Source organism: Chaetodon trifascialis, chromosome 4 (assembly GCF_039877785.1).
Source record: "Chaetodon trifascialis isolate fChaTrf1 chromosome 4, fChaTrf1.hap1, whole genome shotgun sequence".
Classification (NCBI taxonomy): Eukaryota; Metazoa; Chordata; class Actinopteri; order Chaetodontiformes; family Chaetodontidae; genus Chaetodon; species Chaetodon trifascialis.
Genome location: NC_092059.1, coordinates 24,891,265 through 24,917,150, shown reverse-complemented (window position 1 = coordinate 24,917,150; position 25,886 = coordinate 24,891,265). Strand labels below are relative to the sequence as shown.

Here is a 25,886-nt window from a genome sequence, read left to right as displayed (position 1 = left end):
TGTACCTGCTTTTCGAGAACCAGCCTTTAAGCTTTAATTACTGCTTTTAAAAAATATGTTTTCTTTAACTACTCTAATTGACGTACCTGTAAGTCTTTAATGGCCAGCAAAATGCACACATTTAACCAGCAACAAAGCCCACATGATATGTGATATTATACTTGTTACACGATACCAATGCAGACATTTTGAATTACAACCTTGAATTACATGTCTTACAATTTTATACTGTTGTACAATTGAGGTCCACTTCAAATTGTGGTTTCTATTACATTTGCATACACATTGAGGGATGTCTTTGATCTTAAGTGTTGATGTAAGTGTTTTTATTGTGCATGCATCTGAATATGAATAAGAACAGTCATGAATCCATATGAGCAAAAGAATCGAAGGGGTTTTTTTATTTTGAGATAAAAGAATGTGTTACAAAACCAGAAGCACTAAAACAGCAACAAACCAATAGTTAACAACTGATTCATTTAAAAAAATAGCAGTTAAGCAAATATATGTATCCCAACCCTGCGTCCCCTCCCTCCAAAAACAGGGATTTTATGTATCAAAAGTAAACATAAAACCATTGTGCCATTACCAATACAAAGTTTAAAAAGAAATCATATTCCATGATTTAGAGAAATATATCTGAAGCGTTTATGCAAGAATTTCATTTCTAAGCCTCTTTCTGAGGAACCAACAACTATATTCACATATACTTTATTTTCAATCCAAATACCTTAAGTTGGCTGCTATTAATACTTAAGTCCTTTTCCACAAAAAAATATCTTGGTAGTGTTTATTTTCATGATCATTTGAACTAAAGCATTTTTAAAAGCATTGCAACACCACACCAAAGCTAAAGTCTAAAACTATGCAAAAAGAAATTAGAATTTTTTTCCTCATGTACCACACACACATTTTCCAAAGTTCTTTTCTGAATAGAGCATAAATGTGCAGGACCTTTTCTTGATTTATTTGTTGGATGTGGAGGAGAACGTGATGAAGCTAGACTGACTGTACCGACTAGTTGATGAGGAGCTGGGGGAGCCTAAGTCCACACTGCTCCTACGTGAGCTTCGTCGTGAGCCACTCCTTGATCCAGTGGTAGATCCTGGGGCAGAGGAGACATTGTAAGGACTGCTGATTCCTTGGGAAGACACAGATGAGGCCTGGAGCATTTTCACCCCAGTACCTTCCTCCACCAGGCAATTATCCAGAGCCTCCTTGTAAGAGATCTTAAGTTTGCTCTTAGGGCAAGTCAAGTTCTTTGTGTAATGGCTGGTGTCTTGGAGCTTCTCAGCTGTTCTCACATCCAGCCAGCCCATTTTCAAGGCATGTTCTATGGTTCTTCTACAGCCCATTTCTGGGTCATAAAGCCCCCCTGTCACAAACTGGAACTCCATGAACCTCTGCCCTGCCTCATATGGTAGCCACATCTCTTTCATAGCCTCAGCAACAGACATCTTCTTCCTATTTTTTACATCTTCAAAGCCTATGTAGGCTTTCTGGGCAGGCTTGAGCTTAGGCACCATGTCGTCATTTATTATACCTAGGCGAGAGGCCTCTTGGATGCCAAACCTATGGCCATTTGTGGGATTGATGATTCCTCCAGTGCAGGCCTGGGCCTCCAGCAGTCTCTGGGCAGTGATGGAATCCACCAGACCACGATTTAGAGCCTCTGTGATAGATATCTTCTCTACAGTCTCTGTGTCAAAGATGGCACCCACAGGTTCCTGTTCACCCACTGTTTCAACAGGGGAGGCCAGTGTGATAGATACACTGGATATATTCCTAAGGCAATCAGGCGAGTCTCGAGATGCACTGCTGACTGTAGTGTTTCCCTCTGTGACGGTGGTTGTTCTTGTTGTGGTCATCTTGGCAAGAGTAGGTGATACGGATCTTGACAGGACTGATGATGATGATGATGATGACGATATCACTGATGGAACTGATGCTTCTGATGTTGTTAAAGTAGATGATGATGATGATGTCATTGAAGGCATACCTGAAGATGCTGATGTGGAAAGTGATGATGATGCCACTGTGGATGTACGTGAGGCTGCTGATGGTCTTGAAGTTGATGATGATGACGACCCATGTCTGGTTTTGTTGGTGATAATATCTGCAAATTGAGTGAGGGTGATGGTACGTGATCTGTATTGATCTAGGTCTGACTGATTAATTACTTGCTTTTCAAGCAGCTCAGTAATATCATATTGTCTTCCAGTCTTCCTGTCAACAATAACAAACTGTGTGGAACCATCTGGGGCAGTGATCGTGATCTCTTCCCACTCACACTCCTGCTCAGACAGCTCCAGGAAGGTACTGTAGTCTATATACCCTTTGTTATATGCTTCAAGCACTGTCATCTCTTTATTAGTGTCTGGGTCCACAATTACCACTCTCCTCTTTCTCAGAGTGTTCTTCTGAGTTGACTCTTGCTTTTGCTTGTCCATGATCGGCAAAAGGATGATGCCAGTCTTCTTATCTGTGATGCAGCGTTTTTTAAGCTCCAGATAAGTTAGGTTTTCCTCTGTGTTAGGGTCAAAGAAACCTGTAGAGTCAACACTCCGATCAGTCAGGATCTTGTTCATCGTATCATCAAAGCAACCTCTCTTGCAGGCTACATTCACGTCAATACGATGGCTGTGTTCTGGATCAATTATACCACCGCTTGCAATCTGGGCTTGTAGCAGACGGACACCATGACCTTTCTCCACTAGACCTCTCTCTATCGCCTGAAAAAGAGAGATAATCTTGTCTGTTCCAGGTAGTTTGTAACCAGTCACAGCCCTCTCTGCTGATAGCAGGTTGTCCTTAAACTCTGGCCCGAACAGTCTTTTATTGTAGGCATTACTAACAGTGAGGTAAAGGTTGTTGACAGGATCAACTATAAAGCCTGAGGCAGCCTGGGCCTCAAGTAGTTCCAGAGCGGTCCCAGCTTGCAACAATCCGTCTTTCATGGCCTGATAAATGGACATTATCTTATCACTGGCTTCATCATAAACTCCTGCTATGCAGGTAGAACCTCTCAGGTAGGAGAACAGGCGGTCTTCAATGTCCTGGCTTGTCAGTCTGCCCTCCCTCAGCTGGTCCATATCAGAAGGTTTCAGCAGGTTGGCATCCACTAGATCTATGACTGACACCTGGTCCCTAAGCCCCCAGACAGTTAATGGCTTTTTAGGTTCAGGGAGAAGCAAAAGACCTGTGCTTGGATCTGCTTTGCATTTTTTCTTCATAGATACATAGGTAGTTGCTTGTTGGGTGTCTGGGTCCAGATAGCACTCAGGATACTGATTCAGGTCCTGGTATACATCCTTATCTATGAGATCCCTTTCCATGGCAATGTCTTTGGGTAAGAATACACTCAGGGCAGGGTCCAAAATACCACCTACAGACTGTTGGGCCTGAAGCATACGTAGAGCTGTGTCCTTGTTGATTAATCCTTTCTTCATGGCCTGGCCAGCTGACAGGAGCTTGGCAGTATGTGGGTCTCTATAACCTATGGCTGCAGCCTCAGCTGCAAACAACCTTGATTCATCTTCCTTATCCACTACTCCTCTTGCACACGCCTCTTTTACTGTCAGTTTCTGATTAGTTCTGGGATCAATGATGTGGCCTGTGGCTGCCTGAGCATCCAGGAGCATATCAGCACTGTCAGAAGACATAATCTTCTGTTTCTTAGCCTCTGTAAAGGACATTTTCCCTAAAGGTCCGGCTGCAACACCAGCAATTGACCCTGTCCCCTTTAGAAAGACTTTCTTATCCACGGACACATCTGGCACAGTTTTCTGCCCCTTAATTAGTTGGTTAAATGTTGATTTGTCAAGGACCCCACAATCAAGCAACTCTTGTGCTGTGACTGTCTTACGAACACCATCAAACAGTAGTTTGGAGGGGTCAACCTTCTCAGAGACTGGCAGAATTTGTAGGCCTGTGTGGGACTCTGTTTTGCATCTTTTCTTCAAAGCTCCATAGCTGACACCACTCTCTGTCTCTGGGTCAAGATAAGAAGCAGGACTTTGCTTTAGTGCATGACAGAGGTCTTCATCCAAAAGGTTGCGCTTTATAGCTATATCTTTAGGTAGGAACACACTGAGATTGGGATCCAGAATGCCACCCAAAGACTCCTGAGCTTGCAGCAGACGTAGTCCAGTGTTGCGGTCAATAATTCCCTTCTTCATTGCCTCAAATACTGAGAGAGGCTTAGCTGTGCTAGGATCCCAGTAGCCCACAGCAGCAGCTTCTGCTGCTAAGAGTCTATCTCGATCACTAACATCCACCACTCCTCTGGCACACGCTTCCTCTACAGTCAACTTTTGATTGCTTGTGGGGTCAATGATGTGGCCTGTGGCAGCCTGTGCATCCAGCAGCAAATCTGCACTATGTGGGTGCATTAGCATCTGATTCTTGGCCTCTGATAAAGACATTTTCCCTAAAGGTCCAGCTGCCACACCAGCAATTGATCCTGTCCCCTTTAGAAAAACCTTCTTATCCACGGACACCTCTGGGACAGTTTTCTCCCCCTTCATTAGTTGATTAAATGTTGCTTTGTCCAAGACCCCACAATCAAGCAACTGTTGTGCTGTCACTTGCTTACGAACACCATCAAAGATCAGTTTGGAAGGGTCTAGCTTCTCAGAGACTGGCAAAAGCAGCAGACCTGTATGAGGCTCTGTCTTGCATCTTTTCTTCAGTGCCCCATAACTGGCATCATTATCTGTTTCTGGGTCAAGGTAACACTTGGGACTTCGGTTTAGAAGTTGACGGAGGTTTTCATCCAAAAGGTTCCGACTGATAGCTGTATCTTTGGGGAGAAACACACTGAGGTTGGGATCAAGAATGCCTCCCACAGACTCCTGAGCCTGCAGCAGACGTAGCCCAGTGTTCTCATCAATAATTCCTTTCTTCATGGCCCCAAACACTGAGAGAGGCTTGGCTGCACTCGGATCCTTGTAACCCACAGCAGCAGCCTCTGCTGCCAATAATTTCTCTCGATCCCTAATGTCCACCACCCCTCTGGCACATGCCTCCTCTACTGTCAGCTTCTGATTGGTTTTGGGGTCAATGATGTGGCCTGTGGCAGCCTGGGCATCCAGGAGCAAATCTGCAGTATCTTCAGGCAGCAGCATCTGTTTCTTTGCTTCTGACAGTGACATTTTTCCTTGCTCTCCAGTCACCACCCCAGCAATGGGTCCAGTCCCCTTCAGAAAGACTGTCTTTTCCAGAGACACCATTGGAACAGTTTTCTCCCCTTTCACTACCTGGTTAAATGTTGGCTTGTCGAGGACTCCACATTCAAACAAATGCTGTGCTGAGACTGGCTTGCGGACACCGTCAAACATCAGTTTGGAAGGGTCTTTCCTCTCAATGATTGGCAGAAGTATCAGTCCTGTGTGAGACTCTGTCTTGCATCTTTTCTTTAGAGCTCCATAGCTGGCATCACTCTCAGTGTCTGGGTCAAGGTAATACTCAGGCCTCTTGTTTAGAGCATGACAGAGATCTTCATCCAAAAGGCTGCGCTTTATAGCCGTATCTTTAGGAAGAAATACACTGAGGTTGGGATCCAGAATGCCCCCTGCAGACTCCTGGGCCTGCAGCAGGCGTAGCCCAGTCCTCCAATCAATCAATCCCTTCTTCATTGCCTCAAATACTGAGAGAGGCTTAGCTGTGCTAGGATCCCGGTAGCCCACAGCAGCAGCTTCTGCTGCTAAGAGTCTATCTCGATCACTAATATCCACCACTCCTCTGGCACACGCTTCCTCTACAGTCAACTTTTGATTGCTTGTGGGGTCAATGATGTGGCCTGTGGCAGCCTGTGCATCCAGCAGCAAATCTGCACTATGCGGGTGCATTAGCGTCTGTTTCTTGGCCTCTGATAAAGACATTTTCCCTAAAGGTCCAGCTGCCACACCAGCAATTGATCCTATCCCCTTTAGAAAAACCTTCTTATCCACGGACACCTCTGGGACAGTTTTCTCCCCCTTCATTAGTTGATTAAATGTTGCTTTGTCCAGGACCCCACAATCAAGCAACTGTTGTGCTGTCACTTGCTTACGAACACCATCAAAGATTAGTTTGGAAGGGTCTAGCTTCTCAGAGACTGGCAAAAGCAGCAGACCTGTATGAGGCTCTGTCTTGCATCTTTTCTTCAGTGCCCCATAACTGGCATCATTATCTGTTTCTGGGTCAAGGTAACACTTGGGACTTCGGTTTAGAAGTTGACGGAGGTTTTCATCCAAAAGGTTCCGCTTGATAGCAGTATCTTTGGGGAGAAACACACTGAGGTTGGGATCAAGAATGCCTCCCACAGACTCCTGAGCCTGCAGCAGACGTAGCCCAGTGTTCTCATCAATAATTCCTTTCTTCATGGCCCCAAACACTGAGAGAGGCTTGGCTGCACTCGGATCCTTGTAACCCACAGCAGCAGCCTCTGCTGCCAATAATTTCTCTCGATCCCTAATGTCCACCACCCCTCTGGCACATGCCTCCTCTACTGTCAGCTTCTGATTGGTTTTGGGGTCAATGATGTGGCCTGTGGCAGCCTGGGCATCCAGGAGCAAATCTGCAGTATCTTCAGGCAGCAGCATCTGTTTCTTCGCTTCTGACAAGGACATTTTGCCTTGACTCCCAGCTACAATCCCAGCAATGGGCCCAGTACCTTTCAAATTAACATTTTTGTCTACAGACACTTCTGGGACAGTTTTCTTCCCCTTCTCTAGATCTTTATATGTTGGCCTGTCCAGCACACCACATTCAAGCAATTGGTGTGCTGTTACTGGCTTGCGGACACCATCAAAGACAAGTCTGGAAGGGTCTACTTTTTCAGGGATAGGAAGAAGCAGAAGGCCTGTGTGTGGCTCTACCTTACATCTCCTCTTCATTGATGTGTAGGTTATACCCTCCTCAGTTTCTGGGTCCAGGTACAGCTCAGGCCTCTGATTCAGAGCATGACATATGTCATCATTAATTAAATTACGCGTAATGGCTGTTTCTCTGGGAAGCAACACACTGAGTATGGGATCTAGGATACCTCCCACAGACTCCTGGGCTTGTAGCAGACGCAGTGTTGTGTTCTTGTCAATCAATCCTTTCTTCATGGCCTGAAATGCTGAAAGGGGGTTGCTTGTGCCAGGACCACGATATCCTACTGCTGCAGCTTCTGCTGCTAGCAACCTCTGCCTGTCCTCTTCATCAACCACACCTTGATTACATGCCTCCTCAACTGTCAACTTGTGATTAGTCCTGGGGTCAATTATGTGGCCTGTGGCTGCCTGAGCATCCAGTAGCAGATCAACGCTATCTGGTGGCAGGAGATTCTCTTTCTTGGCTTCGGTGAAAGTCATTTTGCATAAGGGTCCAGTAATAGATCCTGGACCTCTTGGACCTTCAATTATGACCCCAGCTATTGGGCCTGTCCCTTTTAGACTGATTTTTTTGTCAGCAGAAACCTCAGCGATAGTCTTATGTCCCTTCGCTAGCTGACTGAATGTTGGTTGGTCCAAAACACCACACTCAAGCAGCTGATTTGCTGTGACTGGTTTGCGGACTCCATCAAAAATCACAGTGGAGCCATCCAATGTTGGGGGCTCTCTAAGTCTCCTCAGCTCAGTTTCCATGGTTTGTCTGACAATGGTCATCTCTCGCAGTTCTTTTTGCATGGCTGCCAGCCTACTTTTATATGACTCCTCAAGCTCCTTGAGTTCCCTCATCAGCCTCTCTATCTCACTTTTCAAAGAGTTCTTTTCCCTCTCCAGACGTTCTTTGTCTGTGTCACATTGCCTGATCAGGCCCTGCTTACTATCACATTGGTCCTTCCAGTAACCTAAATCCCTCTTTACCCTCTCACTGTCCTCCAGTAGATGTTGCCTATTGCGAAGCTCAGACTCTAGGGACAGTTTAATGTGACTGAGTTCCTCCTCTAGCCTTTGAATGCGATCTTTGTCTTTTTCTGACAATTGCAGTTTCAGCAACAGAGCATCTCTCTCCATCACAATCTCACTGTACTGGGACTGAATGGATTGCATCATGGCTGTTGTCTGTAGGGAGAGAAACAGCAGAGAGAGAGAGAGCAAAGACAAAAAGTTAGTCAACTCAAAATAAATCAAAACATATCAAGAATCATACATTTATTTTCTGCATTTTACATCATGCTATGTAAGCATACAATTAATGACACTGGATAGAACAGGTCTGAATTAAAATAAAATAAAAAAGAAATCATAATGCTACTATCAAAATAAATTTCACTACAATCCCAGTAAATTTGTACTGGTGCTAATAAATGTTATGGTAAACGTGAATACTATCAAAGAGGAGAGCAGACATACTTGCTCTATTCATTTTTCCAGCTGCAGATTACTGAATTGAGGTTCAACATTTTGGCAGCGTACAACGTAATTAAGAGCAACAGAAGGGATGTTGTTAAATGTGTGTTAAATTTATAAGAATTGAATAAACTAAAAGTTATTATGTAATTGATGAAATAATAGTAGAATACATAAACAGGAAGTCTGTGTGCACTCCTCCAAAATACTGCATGAAATCAATCCTCTGCAGACAAACCATACACTACATGTTTATGAGAACTACAACTACAAAATCAGCACACAACTATAATTATTACTTTGTTCAGACTGGAATAGTCACTGTCTACATTCTGTGAATTTGCAAAACAGCACAAATACATAATGCCAAAAATGCCAATGGCTGGTCTAAAATTGCAAGAAGAGGTGAATTATGGATTTTTTTAAGTGTACATCAGTGCTGTTTTTACAAGTTTGCAAAATGTTTCAAAAGACCATTAAGATGCTACAAAAATATGAAAAACAACAATCAAACCAGACCAGAGAACTTGTGATAATCATGTCACTGACAGTGTTGATCATTCAGAGCAAAAGAAGTAAAGGCATAAAAAGCATGCAAACTGCAAATATTTGCACAACACAGGCAGGGAGACAGTGGAGTTCAGAGGGCAGAGAGGCACACATTATGTTTGCATGCAAGTGATTGACATGCAAATAATTCAAACACATACACATGTATGTGTTCAAATCAGAGTTACCAAGTGGGAGGCATCTACAGGGGCTTAAAGGTGTTCCTGCATGCAAGCAAACATTTTCCTACAGACAGTGAAAGCCACTTGATTGATCCAGATTAGGACTCTGATTGGAAAGATGAAGATGGAAGTGCCAAACTTCCATGTACCTCGATGGACTGGTTTTGTATTCTCTCAATCTCCAACTTGAATTTCTCTCTCTCCAAGGAAAGCTCTGAGATCAGGCTGCGGTAATCTACATTGTTGTGCTCACTGGCCTGCAGCTGCAGCTCCAGGGCAGTAATCTGGGAGGAGAGTTCATCATCACATTCCTGTTTGGACCTCAAGAGTTCTTCTTTATCATGTCGCGCTGCCCTTAGTTCCTCCTCCAGCTTTAGCCTCTCTTTGGTCTGAGTTTCTGTCAATTCCTTCAACCTTTGAAGCTCAACTGTGTTCTCATTCAGTGCCTTACTTCTCTCCTCAATAGTTCTGTAAAGACCCTCATTCCTGAGGTTTGCCTCTTTGACTATGGTTTGCTCCTGGAGGAGCTGTTTCTGCAAGGCCTTCTGCTCTGTGCTCAGCTCTGCCATGCGCTCTGCATAGGTCTTGTTTTGTCTTAAGCTTCTCTCCAGCTCCTCCTGCAACCTAAGATGCTCTTCTTCACTTTTCTTTGCCTCTTTGACTCTGGCTTGCTCCTGGAGGAGTTCTTGCTGCAGGGCCTTCAGCTCTGTACTCAGCTGTGTCATGCGCACAGCAGAAGTCTTGTTTTGTCTCAAACTTCTCTCCAGCTCCTCCTGCAACCTAAGACGCTCTTCTTCACCACTCTTTACTGACATGCTGGCTTGGTCTTGGCTCTTGCGTAGCATGGTAATGGTGCTGGTGTAGTCTGTCATAGTTAACATGGTCTTTTCCAGTTCTGTTTCTACCTGCCTTCTTTTGGCCAATTCCTCTTGGTTAGCCTTCCTCAGATTCTCCACTTGGCTCTCTAGGCCATCTCTCACAGCCTGAAGGTCCTTCATGCGTCCCTGTAACCTGCTCATGTTCTGCTCTACTCTGCTTCTCTCCCTGCTCTCCCTCTCTAGCTCCAAACGAACCTTCTGAAGCTCCACCTCGCAATCCCCCAGCTGGTTTGCAGTCACTGATGAACTGGTAAGCTTGACCTGCATCTGGGCCAAAGTCTGTTCAAGCACACCCTGCCCCTCTTCTATAGTTCTCCTCCTGCGGGTCTCCTCCTCTAGACTGTGTGTGATGTAGGCCAACTCCTCATTCTTCTCCCGCAGACTCTTCATGACTTCAGCCAGTTCCTCCGTATACTGGCTGCTCTCCTCATCTCTCTGCTTCATTAGCGCCTCTACCTGACTTTCCAGTTCTCTCCTCCTGCGTCCTTCCTCTGTGATGACAACACGCTGACTGTGAGCTTCCTCCTCTGCCCTCTTCCTTTGTTCCTCAGCCTCGCTGACAGACATCCTGAGCCTCCTGAGCTCTTCCTCCAGATTCCTCCTCTCTGCCATCATCCTGTCAAACTGCAGCTGGAGCTCAGCTGTATCTTCCCCCCTCTGGGCTGTCAGCCTCTGGATGTCTGCACGGCTGACATGGATCTGGGATTCGTAGCTGAGCTTTAAGTTATTGATCTCCATACTGCATTGGCCTCTTACCTTTGACATTTCCTTCTGTAGCTCCTTGACCCTTGCTGCTTCCTCAGCCAGCTGCCGCCGCAGCTGTTCAATCTCATGCTCCTTACTTGTCACACTCTTCTCCACCTCCATCTTGGACCAGCTGACCGTTTCCAGCTCCTTGTGTCTCTTCCTCAGCACTGAGTCATACTCCTCCTGCTGCTGAGTATAGCGTTCCTCTGCCAGCCTCCTCTTCCTCTTTTCTTCCTCAAGCAAGTAGTTCAGACGTGTCACCTGATCGCTGAGGTCTGCCAGCTGACTCTGAGTGCTGTCTAGGCTCTCCTTGGTGGCACTGCACTGCAGCGCAGTGCTTTGCTTCACCTCCTCCATCGATAGCAGCTGGTCCTTCGACTGGGACAACTCCAGCTGGTAGCGGGCAACAGAATCTTCCAGACATTTGTTCTTGGTGTTGTGGTCTTCGACGTCCTCCCTCAGCAGCCGGAGTTCTTCCTCTAACAGGTCAATCCTGGTGTTACGAATCTGTAACCAAAGATGAAAATTCATTGTACTTTGTAATGACAACAAACATTTCTTACTACTTGAGTGACTGATTTGAATGGGTCTAACTGATTCATGGAATCACCCAATGCCCAAAGAAAATCTGTGGTTTCTTTAAACCTGCATCATTGATTTTTTTTTTATGCCACTTGGGGGCACCACAACAAACTGTAATCACAACATTGTCATATTGTTACCATATCAGCAGTAAGTTGATATGGTGTAACCAAACAATTCCTATTTAAACACATCAACTAGACCAGTGTTTCCCAACCTTTTTGAGCCAAGGCACATATTTTACATTAGAAAAATCACAAGGCACACCATCAAACAAAAATGTCACAAAAAGTATATTTATTGAAATATAATGAACCTCTAGTCTCAATTTACTCAATTTACTTACTGTGAAATTTTGGGCCTGTTTAGTTGAACACAAAGCTGATATTCTTGCAGGAATTGAAGACAGACACACAAGAAGATTTCACCTGATTGGTGCTCTAAGCCTTAGAGCACCAATCAGGTGAAATCTGGAGTCAAGTCAAATATTCATCCTCCTTTTAGCTCTGTTTTGGTCTCCACCAACATCTGGGGCGAAATCTGGATATTTAGCTTCTAAATGCTCCACTGTCTTCACCAACTATTTTCTAACTTTGTCTTTCATTTGGTCATGAGCATATAGTACAGTGGGGTTATCTGCTTTTTTTTCCTGCCTGCTGCAGCTGGAGATGTGGATGAAGTGTTGACACTGAACTGAAAAATTCTGAAGCATGCTCTAGAGTGGAGGAAAAGTGCAAAATTGGGCAAAAATTCTTTTAGTTTTTAAAAATGGTTGAATTTACAACACTAAAAGGTTTTACCTTGACAACTTAGTGTAACTTAATCAAAAATAATTTAAAATGAACTTAATCTAATCTACCTATCAGGGACATTGAACATTATTCGTAACCATCTAAATTTAGCCAAATTACTAGTTTTTTCATTCCTCTGCAAGATGATGATAAAAGTTAAACACAATATTTGGAGAGCTACAAAATACATTGGTACCTTGAGCTCCTCCATGTTTTTTAGCAGCTCTCCCAGGAATTTGTAGTAGTCACCAGACAGGGTAAGCAACTCCATGTAACGGGTTTGCAGTTGTGTAGCCTGAGACAAAGACACAGCAAACTCCAGGGTCAGTGTACATATAACGGCACTTAACTTCATTGATTTAGAGGAATTTCATGGACCAGCCCCCTCCTTTAACATACAAGAGTAAATGTGAAAACATGTTTTCAGATACAAGTGCGTCACGATGTGATTAAAGTTGAATCTGTGTTTTCACAAGAGACAACATTTTAAATTTGGTTTCATTACCTCCTGATTAAGATCCATAGATGGAGACTTCAGCATTGTCCTCTTGATGGGGATGTTGAGCAAAGTCTCTAAACCAGAGGTGTAAGAGGCAAGGTCTGTTTCATAGTCCTGTAAAACCAACATTGTTATGAAATTCATTACATGAAATGAATTCTTTTGCTGAGTTTGAAGTCTATATAGATACGTAAGCCTCCTTACCTTGATAGAATTCACACAGGCCTCATTGTCCTTCAGCACACTCTCTACTGTCTCCCTCTTTGATTTGATTTCTGAGTTCAGGGCCTTGATAACACAATAATATGAAGATATCAAATGTCTGACAACAAAGACCCACAACACTGTAAGCAAGTCAATTGGTAACAACGAAGGATTGAGCACGACACCTTCTGGTCGTTAATAACATCTTTCAGGCCTTGAATGTTGTCTATCTTGGTGGCCTGCAGGGCTTGCTGTTTTTTCCGTGTGGCATCGATCCAGTCAAAAAGAGAAGTGCTGGTTTGTTTGTAGTGCTGCAGCTGAGGCTGATATAACTGCAAATCCTGGAGTCTGAGCATGAAGAAGAGAAGAATTCCAAGCAACATCTTCATCCACCTTCATTATGTTTTTCAGCAGACACTTTGATAAGTGCAGATTGATGAGAAACAGTGTGAAGAACTGGGTGAGTTCCCTTTTGCTATGCATGAGAATACAAGAGCCTTGTAGGACTCACAAATTTATCTTGAATTTGCAAGCAAAACATCATTTGTGAAACGTGATACTGCCACAAGTTGCAGTCTTCATGTCAGTAATGCTCACAAATTGCTTTTGTGAAACAGGACTCAGATCCATACATGTAATGAGTCTCACAGTAAATAGGTTTGACATGGGACAACTAATTAGATGTCCTCAGGTTTGGTGTTATAGTCAATTTTTGGGACACATGGGTCAATGGTATGAGAGAGAGAGAGAAAGAGAGAAAGAGAGAGAGAGAGAGAGAAAAATGTACCTGGTGTCAATCTGTGCATGGATTCGTCTCCAGCGGTCTGACAGCAGGCCAACCTGCTCAGTGTATTTGGACAGCATCATGTCACACCTGTGGAAGGGCCCACCCACTTGGCCGTTCCAGTGGCTTGCTTTGCCCAACTCTGCCTCCATGGAGGCCAGAACATCCCTCTTCTGATCCAGCTCTGCTTTAATATTCTAGATATTAACAACACACAGGAAAAGGTAAGGGGAGTTATGGTATATATCAAAAAGCAACATAGTGGGGCTCCCTAATTCTCTCACAACAGTTTTTCCTCATTTAAATGTTTATGTATGACCACTGAGTCACGTATTAATATGCACTGTATTCTGTCGACGCTGCAGCTTGGCTGGAAAAATTGCAGTATCACAAGTGATTATTTTTATTGCACAATACATATCAAAAGCAAGAAATGTATTGTATGAAAATTTGTTTGATAAAATACCTTCAGGGTCAACATATATTCCTCCACTTCACTAGGCAACAGAGAGGTGGTCTCTTTCTCTGTCAGTCTTGCCTCATGAACTTTCACTATGTCTTCAGCTCGTGCCACACTCTCCAGCATGTCCCTTAGAGCTCGAAGCCTGACGGAGGAAGAAATGAAGAGGTGGAGACAGTCCTTCCAGAATAATAAGACTGAATAGATTTATTTAGTAGATGATGGGAGAGATCAGTTGGTTAGAGTAGCTTCCTTTACATTTAAGGTTTGCTAATGTGTGAGAAAAACAACGGTACTTTAAGACACAAAGGAACACAAGAACATCTGCTGGAGGAGACAGGTTTGATCTATGTTGCAGCACTGCTGCTATTACGGAGCCACTCATACACACACTTAAATTCAATTTCTAGTGAAATCCCCTGAATATGGAAATCAACTCAAGTGTTTCCATTGTATTAAAGGTGGTGACACTGATATGTTTCAAAGATGTCTGCCTGAAATCCAAAAGTCACTGTTAAACACTTTTCTGCCACTCTGAGGGTTAATAATGTTATTTAGACTTAAGACCAGATGGTCATACAAAGGACCTTTGTGGCAAGGCTGTTAATTACACTGTGTTAGATATGTTTATGTTGTTTGCTTGTATTGCTTTGCTAATACTCAGTTTAACTCACAAAAAATTGGGTCTGTGAACAGTTTACATTCAAGCCCCCTGTATATTCCCTGTAAAAGTGACCGACAAAGATTGATACTGGATCCCTTGCTATTTTCTTTAGACATACAAAGTTTCTTTACCAACTCGGCCTGTAATGTGCCTTTTTATGCTGATGATACCATCTTTTATGCCACTGTCTCCACTTCAAACATGGGCCTCTTCAGATTATAGTCTGCCTCCAATGACCTTCAGCCCAGTGCTTTAATACATGTACTCAATGATAAAAATGATGATAAAATAATAATATATCATCATTATACTCAGCAATTTGGCAGCAGATGTCCTAAAAAATAGTGATGTTAAACATCTTGCTCATAAACCTGGATTTGATAACTGGCATCCTTTAAAAGTTTCTCATTACAACAGTGGTGGGACAGATGGGTTTTGCATACTATGTACCTTGCTATTGAAATAATGTTAATTACAGTACACCTGTAAGTCAAAGGCACAATCCTCTGAGAGAATTTAATAGTATTTTAACATATTCATTTGCCTGAATTGTCATAATCCGAGGTCTTTCATGTTAATGAGATCTTGGTCTAAATGAGACATCCTGAATAATCAGGGCTTCAAAACAACAGTTTGAGTTTGCTTGCATAGCCTTACCGCTGCAGGTAAGCTGATGAGCTGTTCTCCAGACTGCTCAGTCTTTGATTGATGACTCCAATCTCGCTGCGGAGGAACTCAGCTTTATCTGAATCATTCATGCCCTCCAGCTCTTTCAAAATGCGCTCCCTCAGACGTAAGTACTCCTCACGTATGGAGTCAATGTCACACTGCACTGTCTAGAGGAAAACATACATGCAAATACAGTTATTGCAATGAATATGGGGATATGGTTCGTTTTTTATACTACTTGCTTGTCTGTTTTTCTTGAATTTATGAGTTTTGTCTCTACCTCCAACTGATTGATCTTAAGGCCACAGTCGTGCAGCCCATCGTCTCCGAGGCAGATGTGAACGTGCTGACTCAGCATGCCTTCAGTGCTCTCTAGCCTCAGTCTGAGTGCGTGCAGCTCAGATAAGCTGCGGGAAGAGGACACCAGTACCTTCCTCTTCACAGGCTCCGTCTTGGTCACTTTCACTACATCTCTCTTAACCACATGCTCTTTCTTCATTTCCACTTTCTTCTCTGACAGTTTTCTCAGCTCAGCTCTCCGTCTTTCTTCTTCGAGCCTCCTGGCCTCCTCTTCAGCAGCAGCTTGTTGCTGCTGTATTATAATCAGCTGCTGTTGGTGTTGCTGCTCGGCTACTTGCTGTGCTTCTATTTGTTCTTGATGTGCAACTGTGAGTAGAAACAAGGTATGTTTTTCATTATTGGTGGAGGAAAACATCTAATGGTTAAAAAGTAATTTCTAATTCTCTGGTCCAATAGGTGGACTTTATATTGAAAGGCTGAGTCCTGAATATAGCGGGCTATACTAAGCTACATAAACATGAATAACTAAACATTTCTAAAATTGTAACAAAATCTCAGAAATGTGGCACAGTTTGAGGAATTTTTAAGGGCTTCTTAACAATGCAAGATATGGCTTTTTTAACTTTTGATTTTTTTCCTCAAATATTTGAAAGGGCTCCAAATGCAGACTCTGCCTTTCTAATCCATTGGGCAGCATTGGTGGTGACTGTGATAAATAAATATATATTTAAAAGATTTAAATTTACATACATTTATATAAACTTAGTAAATAGCACAATAATGAAATCAGTCTATAGTCCAACAACATTTCCGGATTATTACTGCATGAACTGCAAAACTTTTGTTTCACTGATAAAGTAATAAAGCAAGCAGACTATGATATAGTTCATTCTATGCGTACACTCTCAATAACACCTCGTCCTGTATATTTTTATACTGTATATTTTTTGTAATACTGACTGTAAGCAGGTAGCTGCACCACCAGCTGGTCATAGTGGGCCTGGGCTCCGCTGAACTGGTTCTCAATGGTCCTCTTGTCCTCCTCAGCAAACATCTGGGAGCCATGGCAGCTCACTTTGAACTCCTCAAAGTGATTCTCCAGGCTCTTGATAATTTGACGGTATTCCTCAGGACGCATCTTTGCCAGCTGGACACACACACACACAGACACAACATCAGAAACAAAAAACTTTACCGTCCAGGAAACATAAGTAAATGCACATCATTGAAACACACAGCAATGATCATGCTTGTATGTGACACTTCCATTCTGTTGGATAGCTTTTAGTTTTGCTCTTAGTGTCACAGAAAGTACAGAGTAGAGCAAAAATGGTGTGAAAGTGATGGATTCCGTTTGGGGCTGGAGGGGCAGAGGGAATTGGGACAAAGGAACCTGGCTTCAGAGAGTTCATTCATCCCTTACCATGGTGATGGTCAGGGAGTTGATGCGTTTGATATCCAGGAGACAGTACTGCCAGGCGAGGAGACTCTTCACATTGATATACAGCTGATTCCAGATTGTGAGGATGGCCTCATAGTACTGCTCATTCCTTTAGATAACACAGAGACAAAGCTTTACTCACCACAGTTAAGGTTTCTTGTATCTCAGTCAAGAACCGCAAATTCATTTCATGTGTTCCTTGACCCAGAGTTATAAAATCATCATCATGTGTCCGGACCCAAAACAAACAATCTTTGCATCTTACTTGTTGGCCAGACTGATGCTGAGTGGATTGGGAGGTGGTACAATCAGGCACACAGAGGGCACCCACATATCCAGTCCTCCCGGGCCTGTAACGTGCCACTTACTACGCTGACTGTTGTCCTTTAGGATCGCCTCATCACCCTTACAGATCACTTTCTGTGGAGCCCAGTGAAAATTCATTTTAGCAATAAATAAATGACAGAATTTTTAAGTCTTAAAAATATAATTAATCCAATGTGTGTGTAAGAGCCAGTGGCTTAAACATACAGCCTGAGACAGAAAACTGACCTGGTCTTGTTTGAAGTCACAAAGGGCTTTGACGATGATGGGGCTGCCGCTCTTCTCTTCAGGGTTTCTGGGTTTCAGTCTCACAATGTTCTTGGAGCTGTTGACCAGATGTTGAACTTGCCTCTTGTTTTCCATAATCTTCTCCTTCTCTTTCTGGTGACAATAAAAAAAACATGATCAATAATTATTAAACACCTAATGAAAAAAAGCTGAAATTTGAACAAACATAACAAGAGAAAAACAAAATGTGTTGATTAATCAACTTAGAGTTTGCAGCCCTTCAGTTTTTCTTTGCTAGCAGTGTCACAGGAGGAATCTATGCTTAAATTCAGTACTAAGCTGTTATACCTCAAGTCCCCTGAGGAGCTCCATTAGGTCTTCCAGTGAAGTGTTCTTGTCACAGATGAACTTCTTACGGACCGTCTCATGTTCCTTCTGCAGGGTGCTGTACGTCTCATTGGCCTCCTTGAAGAACTATTGAAAAACACATAATGCTAGGTCATATAATAGAGATAGTTAGGTAGACATTATCAGGTTTCCCACAGTGTTATTTAGTGAAGGGGGCCCATTTCACTTGACCAGTGAAGCTACTGTTTAGACCACCATATGGTAACTCCATTAATCACAATGGATGAGAGGTGTCGGTATGTGTCTGATTCAGCTCAGCTCATGACAGCGACTGATTAATCACATCATACGTTCCCTTTGGATCAATTAACACCACTATGTGTAGAATTTTAATGTGAGGGGTTAGGGCTGGACCTGAGGGAAGCAGCATTCACTGGTGTCTGCAAAGTATTTTTTTGATACTACCACTGAAGCTGCAAAAAGAAAACATTTTCTTTAAATTCTACAGTGTAATATTCACTCTGCTGTTAGCTCGCCTGAGGGAAATATCATATGTCCATATGATATGCCTCTTTAGCCTCTAAATGTTCCACTATCGGTACATCCCAAGTCTTTTAAATTGCATCCATATTCCCCTCATTTGCGTCTTTTGTTCACGTCTTAGTCCTTCGCAGGGACTAAGGATCGCAAGGATGCACAGAGAGACATAAGGATAAAATGTGATTAGAGAAGGGAGAAGGAAATGTGCTTTTAGAGAAATGAGACGTCCTTTTCAAAGAGTTGCATGAGGCAATGTCTGTGTCTTATGACAGTGGCAGCTACTGTGATCGGCTGTCAGTCAGCTTTAACAGCCAGCAAGACTTCGGATAAATTTGTCTCTGCACACATGTGCACTGTGCTACTATTAATAAACACAGAGTTCTCAGAGTCAGAGCAGCAGTGCTTTCTCTGTATAGCCTGTTACCTGTTTAACAAACACCTGCACATGAAGAACAACCTGCATCCTCATTCTGTATTTATACTGAATCCTGCTCCAAGGCACAGGAGGCAATTATAATTAATCACAGAATGTGTTTATATTATTAATTTATTATTTGATTCTGTAGTTATCAATATTCTGAATGTGAAATCATTATTTATTGACTCAGAGTATGATAATGGTATCTTTCAAACACTGGAAATCATTTATCAAGCTAAATGTTTGAAGGAAATTGAAATTACAGTATGTAACCCATATCCTCAACACTAAAAATCTAAGCTCTGAAACTGTTATTTCATAGTGCAGCAGAAATAACAGCTTTGAAAAAGCCTTCAGGAGGACCAGAACGATGCCTGGTTCAAGTGAGCAGAGAGGAAATATTAAATAAAAGACTTGAGATGTACTTTATGTCCACTAGCTAGCCGCTAACTGTGTCTGTCTGGTATGTGGTGGTGAGTAGGTAGTGTACAGTGAGTTTATTAGAGCCTGTTTGCTTAAAACGCTGCCCTCTGCACCGAGCAACAATGATGATGAGAGTGGTGAACATGAACAAATATAGGTAAGCTGGGAGGCCGTACAGCCAAAGTAATGAGCTAAAAAATACTAAAATGTTGTGTACAGCTGAAGGTCCCTCCATGATTCTCTTGGTTTGGCACTACAAGTAACACTCTTCACATTGTACATAGTGATTTCATCAGTTGTTAAGATGAAAATATTCACGAGAGCAGCTTTAGGTTTTGTGTTTTGTCATGTCACCTGGCTGTAAGCTGCATTCTCCTTCAAGTGAACATCAATACACTTGGTAATCTGAAGGAGCCAACTCCACTGAGTCTGCAGAGTATCCTTGTAAGCCTGAAAACAAGCACAGAAAGCAAGAGATAAATAAAAACAGGCTCCCACATGTATCAATGCCTGTAAACACTGCACATTAATCTGACATTTCTACAAAGACACACATGATGAATGGATCAGGCCCACACCTCAATCTTGTCTGCAGCTGGATGGTTGTTCTTCAGGACGGTATCCACTCTGGCTTTCAGTTTATTCAGGTCCTTCTCTTTGTCCTCCAGGGCGCTCATCAGTTTCTGTTCCATAAAAGAGGTTCAGTAATCACAGGGGACACAAAAGCATCAGGATGCAGCTGGAGGAACACTCTGTGGCATCGCTCTAAATGGCTGACTGACTGCAGCTGCCAAAATCTAATCTATCACAGATGATTGCTCCCTTATGAGATGCAGATTAACTTCATAAAAAGGCATTAGTGTAATTTACTGTCACAGGATTGCTGAGAATGTTGATCAACTAGAACGGAGCTCTTAGAAATTGAAATGAAACATGGATTTCTGCAGCATCAGGGTATCAAAATGAACCCAATTTTCTATTGGCTCTCACTGAACCTTTGAACTTTCCATTGTGGCCATTTTACTAACCGAGTAGCTCTCCTGCTTCCGTGGGATGTACTGGTTGATGTTCTTGTCTCCCCAGTCAAACATCAGCTCCTCCTCCTCCCTGTCGTTCACCCACATGATCTCTTTGGATATTTCCTGAATGATCTGCTGGAGTTCTTGAAGCTGTTGCATTCGACCAAACGACATTTTCTGGAACAGGAGAAGGAAGTGAGTTTAAATACATGACCAATAATTACAGTACAAATACGGCATTTGTCTCTCTCTTACCTGTAAACCGTCCCATTCTTGGTCAAGAGCATGAAGATTTCCTTTGTCTCCTTTCTTAATCTGTGGGAAGAGAATCAAACTGATTGGGTGAGAGACTCTCAAGGTGTTATCTTAAAATACAGAAAAACATGACGCACTATGAAACAACGAATCAGTTAATGCCTATCCCTAAGAACAAACAAATGATTGCACTTTTTTCTCCATAGCAATAATGGCAGTATGCGTGTGTGAACCCACCAGGTCGTCTCTGGCTCGGTCCATCTCGGTGCTCCTCTGGATGGAGGCGTGAAACTTCTGGTGGCTGGCGAGCTGCTGCCCGATGGCTGCAGGATCATCTCCCCAGGCAGCAGTTTCAATCAGACGCTGAAACAGCAAACAGGCGCAGAAACATGCTTTACTCATCATGTTTTACCAATCAACTGCACAGCAGAAATACACAAAGACACAAAAGTTCAGTTGTCAGTGTTTTTTAAAACATTTGCCTGATATGCACTACATGTCACCAGCAGGTGGTGGCAGAGAAACAAGTGGGACCAGATTTTTATCTCTTTTTTTGGAGGGTGAATTTATGAGCCTCTTTCACTGAAATCATCTCAGGAATATAAAAGAAGAAAATTGGCCTGAGAATTAAAGACTAAACAAAAGCTTCTTTTCTTTTCTATTTCCCTGCAGCGCTTCCCAACAACATGTGCACATCTTGTGCGCTCTTTTTTCTTTTGAATCTTCAGTTAGTTGATACAAGCCTCACCACTTCAACCCAGCATCTGACAGCACATAGTACTGGAATGCTTTCATGTCTGCACTGTGTAAAGGTTGTGTGCACGAGTTCTTCAGTGAGTTCTATCAGTCAATTCACTGGCATGGTTTAATCCTTTTGCTTCTAGCTTTTAAGTATGACTGACCCCATTTAGGCCAGAAAAGTGGCTGAAAAAGAGCTATTTTAATGCATCGAGCTGCCATGCTTGCACTGTCCTTTAGCTTTGCTTTCATTTGTTTGCAAAGTGTCTGCATTCCATTGATGTACATTTCAGATTTTTTAACACCAATGGAAAATCAGATCCATTTCATTGATTACAAATATAATATGTACGAAATCTAAAAAACAGAGAGAGATTCTGGAGGCTGGTGTAACATTGTTATGACGCTTGAGAGTGAAATCAAGATGCTGAACACTTTATACTGAAGGAACAATCTGCAATCGAAAAACGGGTCACCAAAGATAAAAAGGCCGAAGAGGAGCCTCCTCTCCCTCTCAACACTCTCGCTGTCTTTAAATAAAAAGAAAAAACTCTGTCTGAGATATTAATGTTTTATGATGCTGTTCAGGGTTTGTTTACATCAGCCGTAAACGTCAAAGTGTCATCTGTTTAGAACCACAAAATGCAAATCAATAACTCAGTCTCTACACAGTCACATGACTCTACACCGTGTGCTCAAAAAAACCCACATAGGGTCTTTAATCATCTTCAAGATCATTTTAAGGCCTTGAATTTAGAACATTTCCAAAACTTGCAGACACCGTGTTAATTTGTTTTTTGGCTATTATTATGCAACAAGAAATGCAACGTTGTTAGCTGCCGATGAGAAGTTCCACTCCTCCTTTCTCCCATTCTGCACTGACAGGATGAATACTGATGCCTTGCTGAGATGAAACGTTTTCAATGAATTATGCATTAAAGCGTTGCACTCGTACTTGCAAATGTGCTACAACATTTCTAAACACTAGTACTTAATAATGTTCAGAACTTCACAGTCTGTCTTTGGGCAGGCCACACTTATGGCTAAATGATACACATGCAACAATTAAACCTGATGTTTACATCAACTTCTCTGTTACATGACCAGGCAGATTGTGTGTGCGTAGCTGTGCATGCGTGTGTGTCCACCTTGTGCTGTGCAATCCAGCCCATAGCATCTTGGAAGCTCCTTCCAGGCTCCTCCCAGGCTCCGGAGCTCCCTCTGTTGCTCCTCCTCCTGTTCATGGTGCCTGACATGGCCATGTGGACCCCCTTCAGCTGGTCCTTACACATCTCCAAGCTACAGATTAGGGAAGTGACAAAGCACATTTAGCAAAACCTGTATGTATATTATATCAGTTACATATAGGATTAAAATAAAAGGAGAAATGAGAAGAGAGAGAAGTCTTCCTCACGTCCTGACTACGTTGTCATTGGGCTGTCCCAGTTGTCTCAGGTCCATCGCGCAGCTCTTCAGCTGCTCTATGGTCTCCTTTGCCTTCATCATGTAGCGCTCTGCATCACCTGGGGCATTGCCCTGCACGAGCAGAAACAAAACACTCAGAGAAGTGTACAAAACTACTGCGCAGAAAGAGAAATGCAAAAATATTCCTCCTTTTATATTCCTGTGAAAAGATTTTCTAATTTTTCTAAAATGAGAGAGAACCAAACATTCTGCACAGTGCTTGTCACTTTATCCAACTCATTTAATGTCTGCCAACCAAAAAGTTTAATGAGTACAAGTACCTCACAGTGTGCTCCTTCTTTTTTTTATGCAAATATAACTCCAGCTTTGTGTTGCGCAAAACCTTTGTTGATGCTTTTACCTGCTGGGTTTTTTGGTTGTGACGCAGAGCCAAACACTCTGTCTTTGTTTGCTGTCGCAACTGCAGCACTTAGATTACAGTAGGTTTGTGTTGAGGTGCCAAAAATGTTAAAATTCAAACGAGAAACTCCATGAGAAAGATCATGAGACTGGATATTTTTACACACATACAAAGATGCACTTCTGGTGAACTTTGCAGAAAAGCAAGAAATTCTGTAACATGAAGCTGAGGAGGCGTGTGTGTGTGTGTGGTATGTGTGTGTATGCGTGAGCTGTACATGTCTGCAGAACTGATCGAACACTGTAAAGGCATCGGTGGATTCATTGACAGTTGAAATATCACTCAAGGTGTTTGGCTCTTAAAACAAGTCTGGGTCATATTACATGCTCTGACACATGTATGAAGGCCTGCCCATCCAGTTACTCCATTTACAGCCAAACAACATTTCTGTCATTCTTTCTGCATCTCTTGCCAGCAGAAGTGACGATACAATCTAATGCTTTTCTTTTCAAATGAAAAACTACAGTATGAGCGCTGACCCAGACAGGCTTTTATCAGCAGCGCTGAAGGAAAAGAGCCAATAGGTTGCATTAAAAAATAAGTCATGACTCACAGACTGAAGGGCATATTCGGATTTCTTCAGGTACTCCTGGCACTGGCCCTGCAGGATCATGGCCCTCTGGTGGATGGCGCTGAGGTTGGAGCCACTGCAGGGGGCAGCAGAGTAAACTCACCATTAATCTCTTTCTAACAATAATCTTCAGATGCATTATTTGCCTTAAGCCACCAAAACATCACCATTTTGACCAGTAGTTCCCACCTTTTCTAATATGTAAGCCCTTTAAATGAAGCTATGTCTGCTTGCAAACTCGTGACATGTTGCACATGATAGTTTGACCAAAGAGAGATTGTCTCTTTTCTTTGATGGCTTTATTTGAATATTTTTTGCAATCAGTATTTCACAAAAAAGATACACTTTGTCAGAAAAAGATCATAGAAATTTGTGCAGCAGACCTGTTTTTTCTTCTTTCTTATCCTGTTAATCGTTTTGTGACCCACTAAGATTTATCATGAAGGAACCACTGAATGTCCTGATAATCTCCTAGAAAGAACTTTACATGCATCTGGAAATTTGTCTTTAGTTCGTCACAAATAGTAGCGAAAGTTGACAAAAAATACAGATGACACAGTTGATCGTGTTTCTCAAAAAGTGATAAAATGATGTATTATCCAAAAATGTGTGTAGGTAAGGAGACACAGTTTCTAAACAAAGTCAGATGTATGTTGGCATTTTTCTACTGCAGCTGTTATTTATCAGCCGAAACACTTGCTGATAACGATATATCTGTAAAACATCCACAAAACTATTGTGCAACACAAGACAAAAAAGTGCTGGATGCAAAATGAAGATCAAATCGTCGGCACCCTTTTCTGCTTTGCACAAATTTATTATTAAAGCTTTTGGTGACAAAGACCTTCCAGAGCATGAGGATAACAACATATCTGTCATAAGCTCATATGAGCTGATATATATATATAATCAACCTGACACACATGTTTCTGGAATAAGTGAGTGATCGACCTGCAGCAGCAGGAACTTCGCACTTCAAAGTGAGCTATAAATCAGACTGAGCATTCCTCTGCAGGGAGGGACTCAGCTGTGCAGAGAAGAAGCTGATTTACAATTAAAAAAGAATAATCTGTACAAACAGTCATTGTTAAGACCCTGAGACATTCTCACAGTGGCATTGTTTTATCACTGCATCCTATCTGTTATTTAATTAAGGAACAGGTATGGTAACTCCTTCAACAAACAAATGGCATGTACACTAGCTCCAGTCTTTGCAAACTTCATGCTATCATAAAGTATGTACAACCTTACTTTAATTTATATGGAGAGTGGAGAATTAAGGCAATTAAGAGTACTGAGTCATACAACACAGTTTCTGATCTCAATGAAACGGATGTAACTGTCAGGTTATCTCTGAGATCAGACCTGTGGAATTTACAGAAGTAAAGCATTATGATCCCTGCCATGCACTTGTGTGGTAAACTCAGTATTTGCTCTGCAGATGCCAGAGCTTTTAGGCTTAATGACTATAATGTATACAGGGATAAAACAGACTGTCATGATTAATCTTTAATAACATGCATCCTTCTGCAGAGAGGAGAACAAAATGTCCCCCACCTGCTTCACAGAGACAGGTAACAGGTGGCAGCGCGCAGATTACATAGCTTGGTTGTAAACTGAACCAGAAAATGAATTCATACCTCATTCCGCCGCCCATGCCGCCTGACATTACGGTCATCGTGCCGCCTGACATTCCGCTCATCATACCGCCTGGCATCATGCCGCCTCCCATGCCGCTCATCATGCCGCCTCCAGAGGACTTTGAGAAGGTGTAGGTGTATCCGTCCATGTAGGGGTCGTATCCATTACCGCCTCCGTGCAAGACCTCGCTCCGTGCGTAACTTTGGGTCAAGTCACCTCTGGATCCGACCCTGCGGCCCATGTTCAGGGCCTTCTGAGAGCCGTACAAACTCATTCTGACAAGGAAACGACAACCACAGCCACTCTGGAAGCTACCAGGCGGAGAAGAGGCGCAACAAGTCTCCCTGTCTCCACCTGTCCGTCCCGGTCGTTCTGGCTCACACTGACGCCAGTCTGCAGGAGAGGACCGTTTTTGGAGGCGGGTG

The 25,886-nt window shown here is 42.7% G+C and overlaps 1 protein-coding gene across 2 annotated transcripts; it reads right to left on the bottom strand.

The window, feature by feature from the left end:
- Positions 1–445: 445 nt before the first annotated feature.
- Positions 446–25,823, bottom strand: LOC139329944 (desmoplakin-A-like). 2 transcript variants are annotated; one of them, XM_070960609.1, is made up of 24 exons: positions 25,461–25,823; positions 23,803–23,896; positions 22,779–22,900; positions 22,513–22,663; positions 20,864–20,989; positions 20,627–20,686; positions 20,381–20,548; positions 19,931–20,035; positions 19,707–19,802; positions 17,972–18,097; positions 17,624–17,776; positions 17,337–17,491; positions 17,054–17,180; positions 16,591–16,777; positions 15,611–15,996; positions 15,319–15,497; positions 14,004–14,142; positions 13,541–13,734; positions 12,939–13,101; positions 12,754–12,837; positions 12,556–12,663; positions 12,247–12,345; positions 9,202–11,184; positions 446–8,033 (listed from the first exon to the last, which is right to left on the bottom strand). In XM_070960609.1, the coding sequence occupies exons 1-24, from the start codon at positions 25,733–25,735 to the stop codon at positions 966–968; spliced, it is 12,348 nt and encodes a 4,115-aa protein (XP_070816710.1). In that variant the 5' UTR covers positions 25,736–25,823; the 3' UTR covers positions 446–965. The 2 variants fall into 2 exon arrangements, with proteins under 2 accessions (XP_070816710.1, XP_070816711.1); XM_070960610.1 differs by having other exon boundaries at positions 10,687–11,184.
- Positions 25,824–25,886: the final 63 nt, after the last annotated feature.

What these genes read in the sequence shown, in the direction of transcription:
- LOC139329944 (XM_070960609.1), bottom strand. Translation starts at nt 25,735, where the DNA reads ATGAGTTTGTACGGCTCTCAGAAGGCCCTGAACATGGGCCGCAGGGTC. An exon ending in GGCATGGGCGGCGGAATGAG is followed by an intron (nt 23,897 to 25,460) that starts GTATGAATTCAT and finishes TGCCCCCTGCAG; the next exon opens with TGGCTCCAACCTCAGCGCCA. An exon ending in TACAAAACCAGTCCATCGAG is followed by an intron (nt 8,034 to 9,201) that starts GTACATGGAAGT and finishes CTCTCCCTACAG; the next exon opens with ACAACAGCCATGATGCAATC.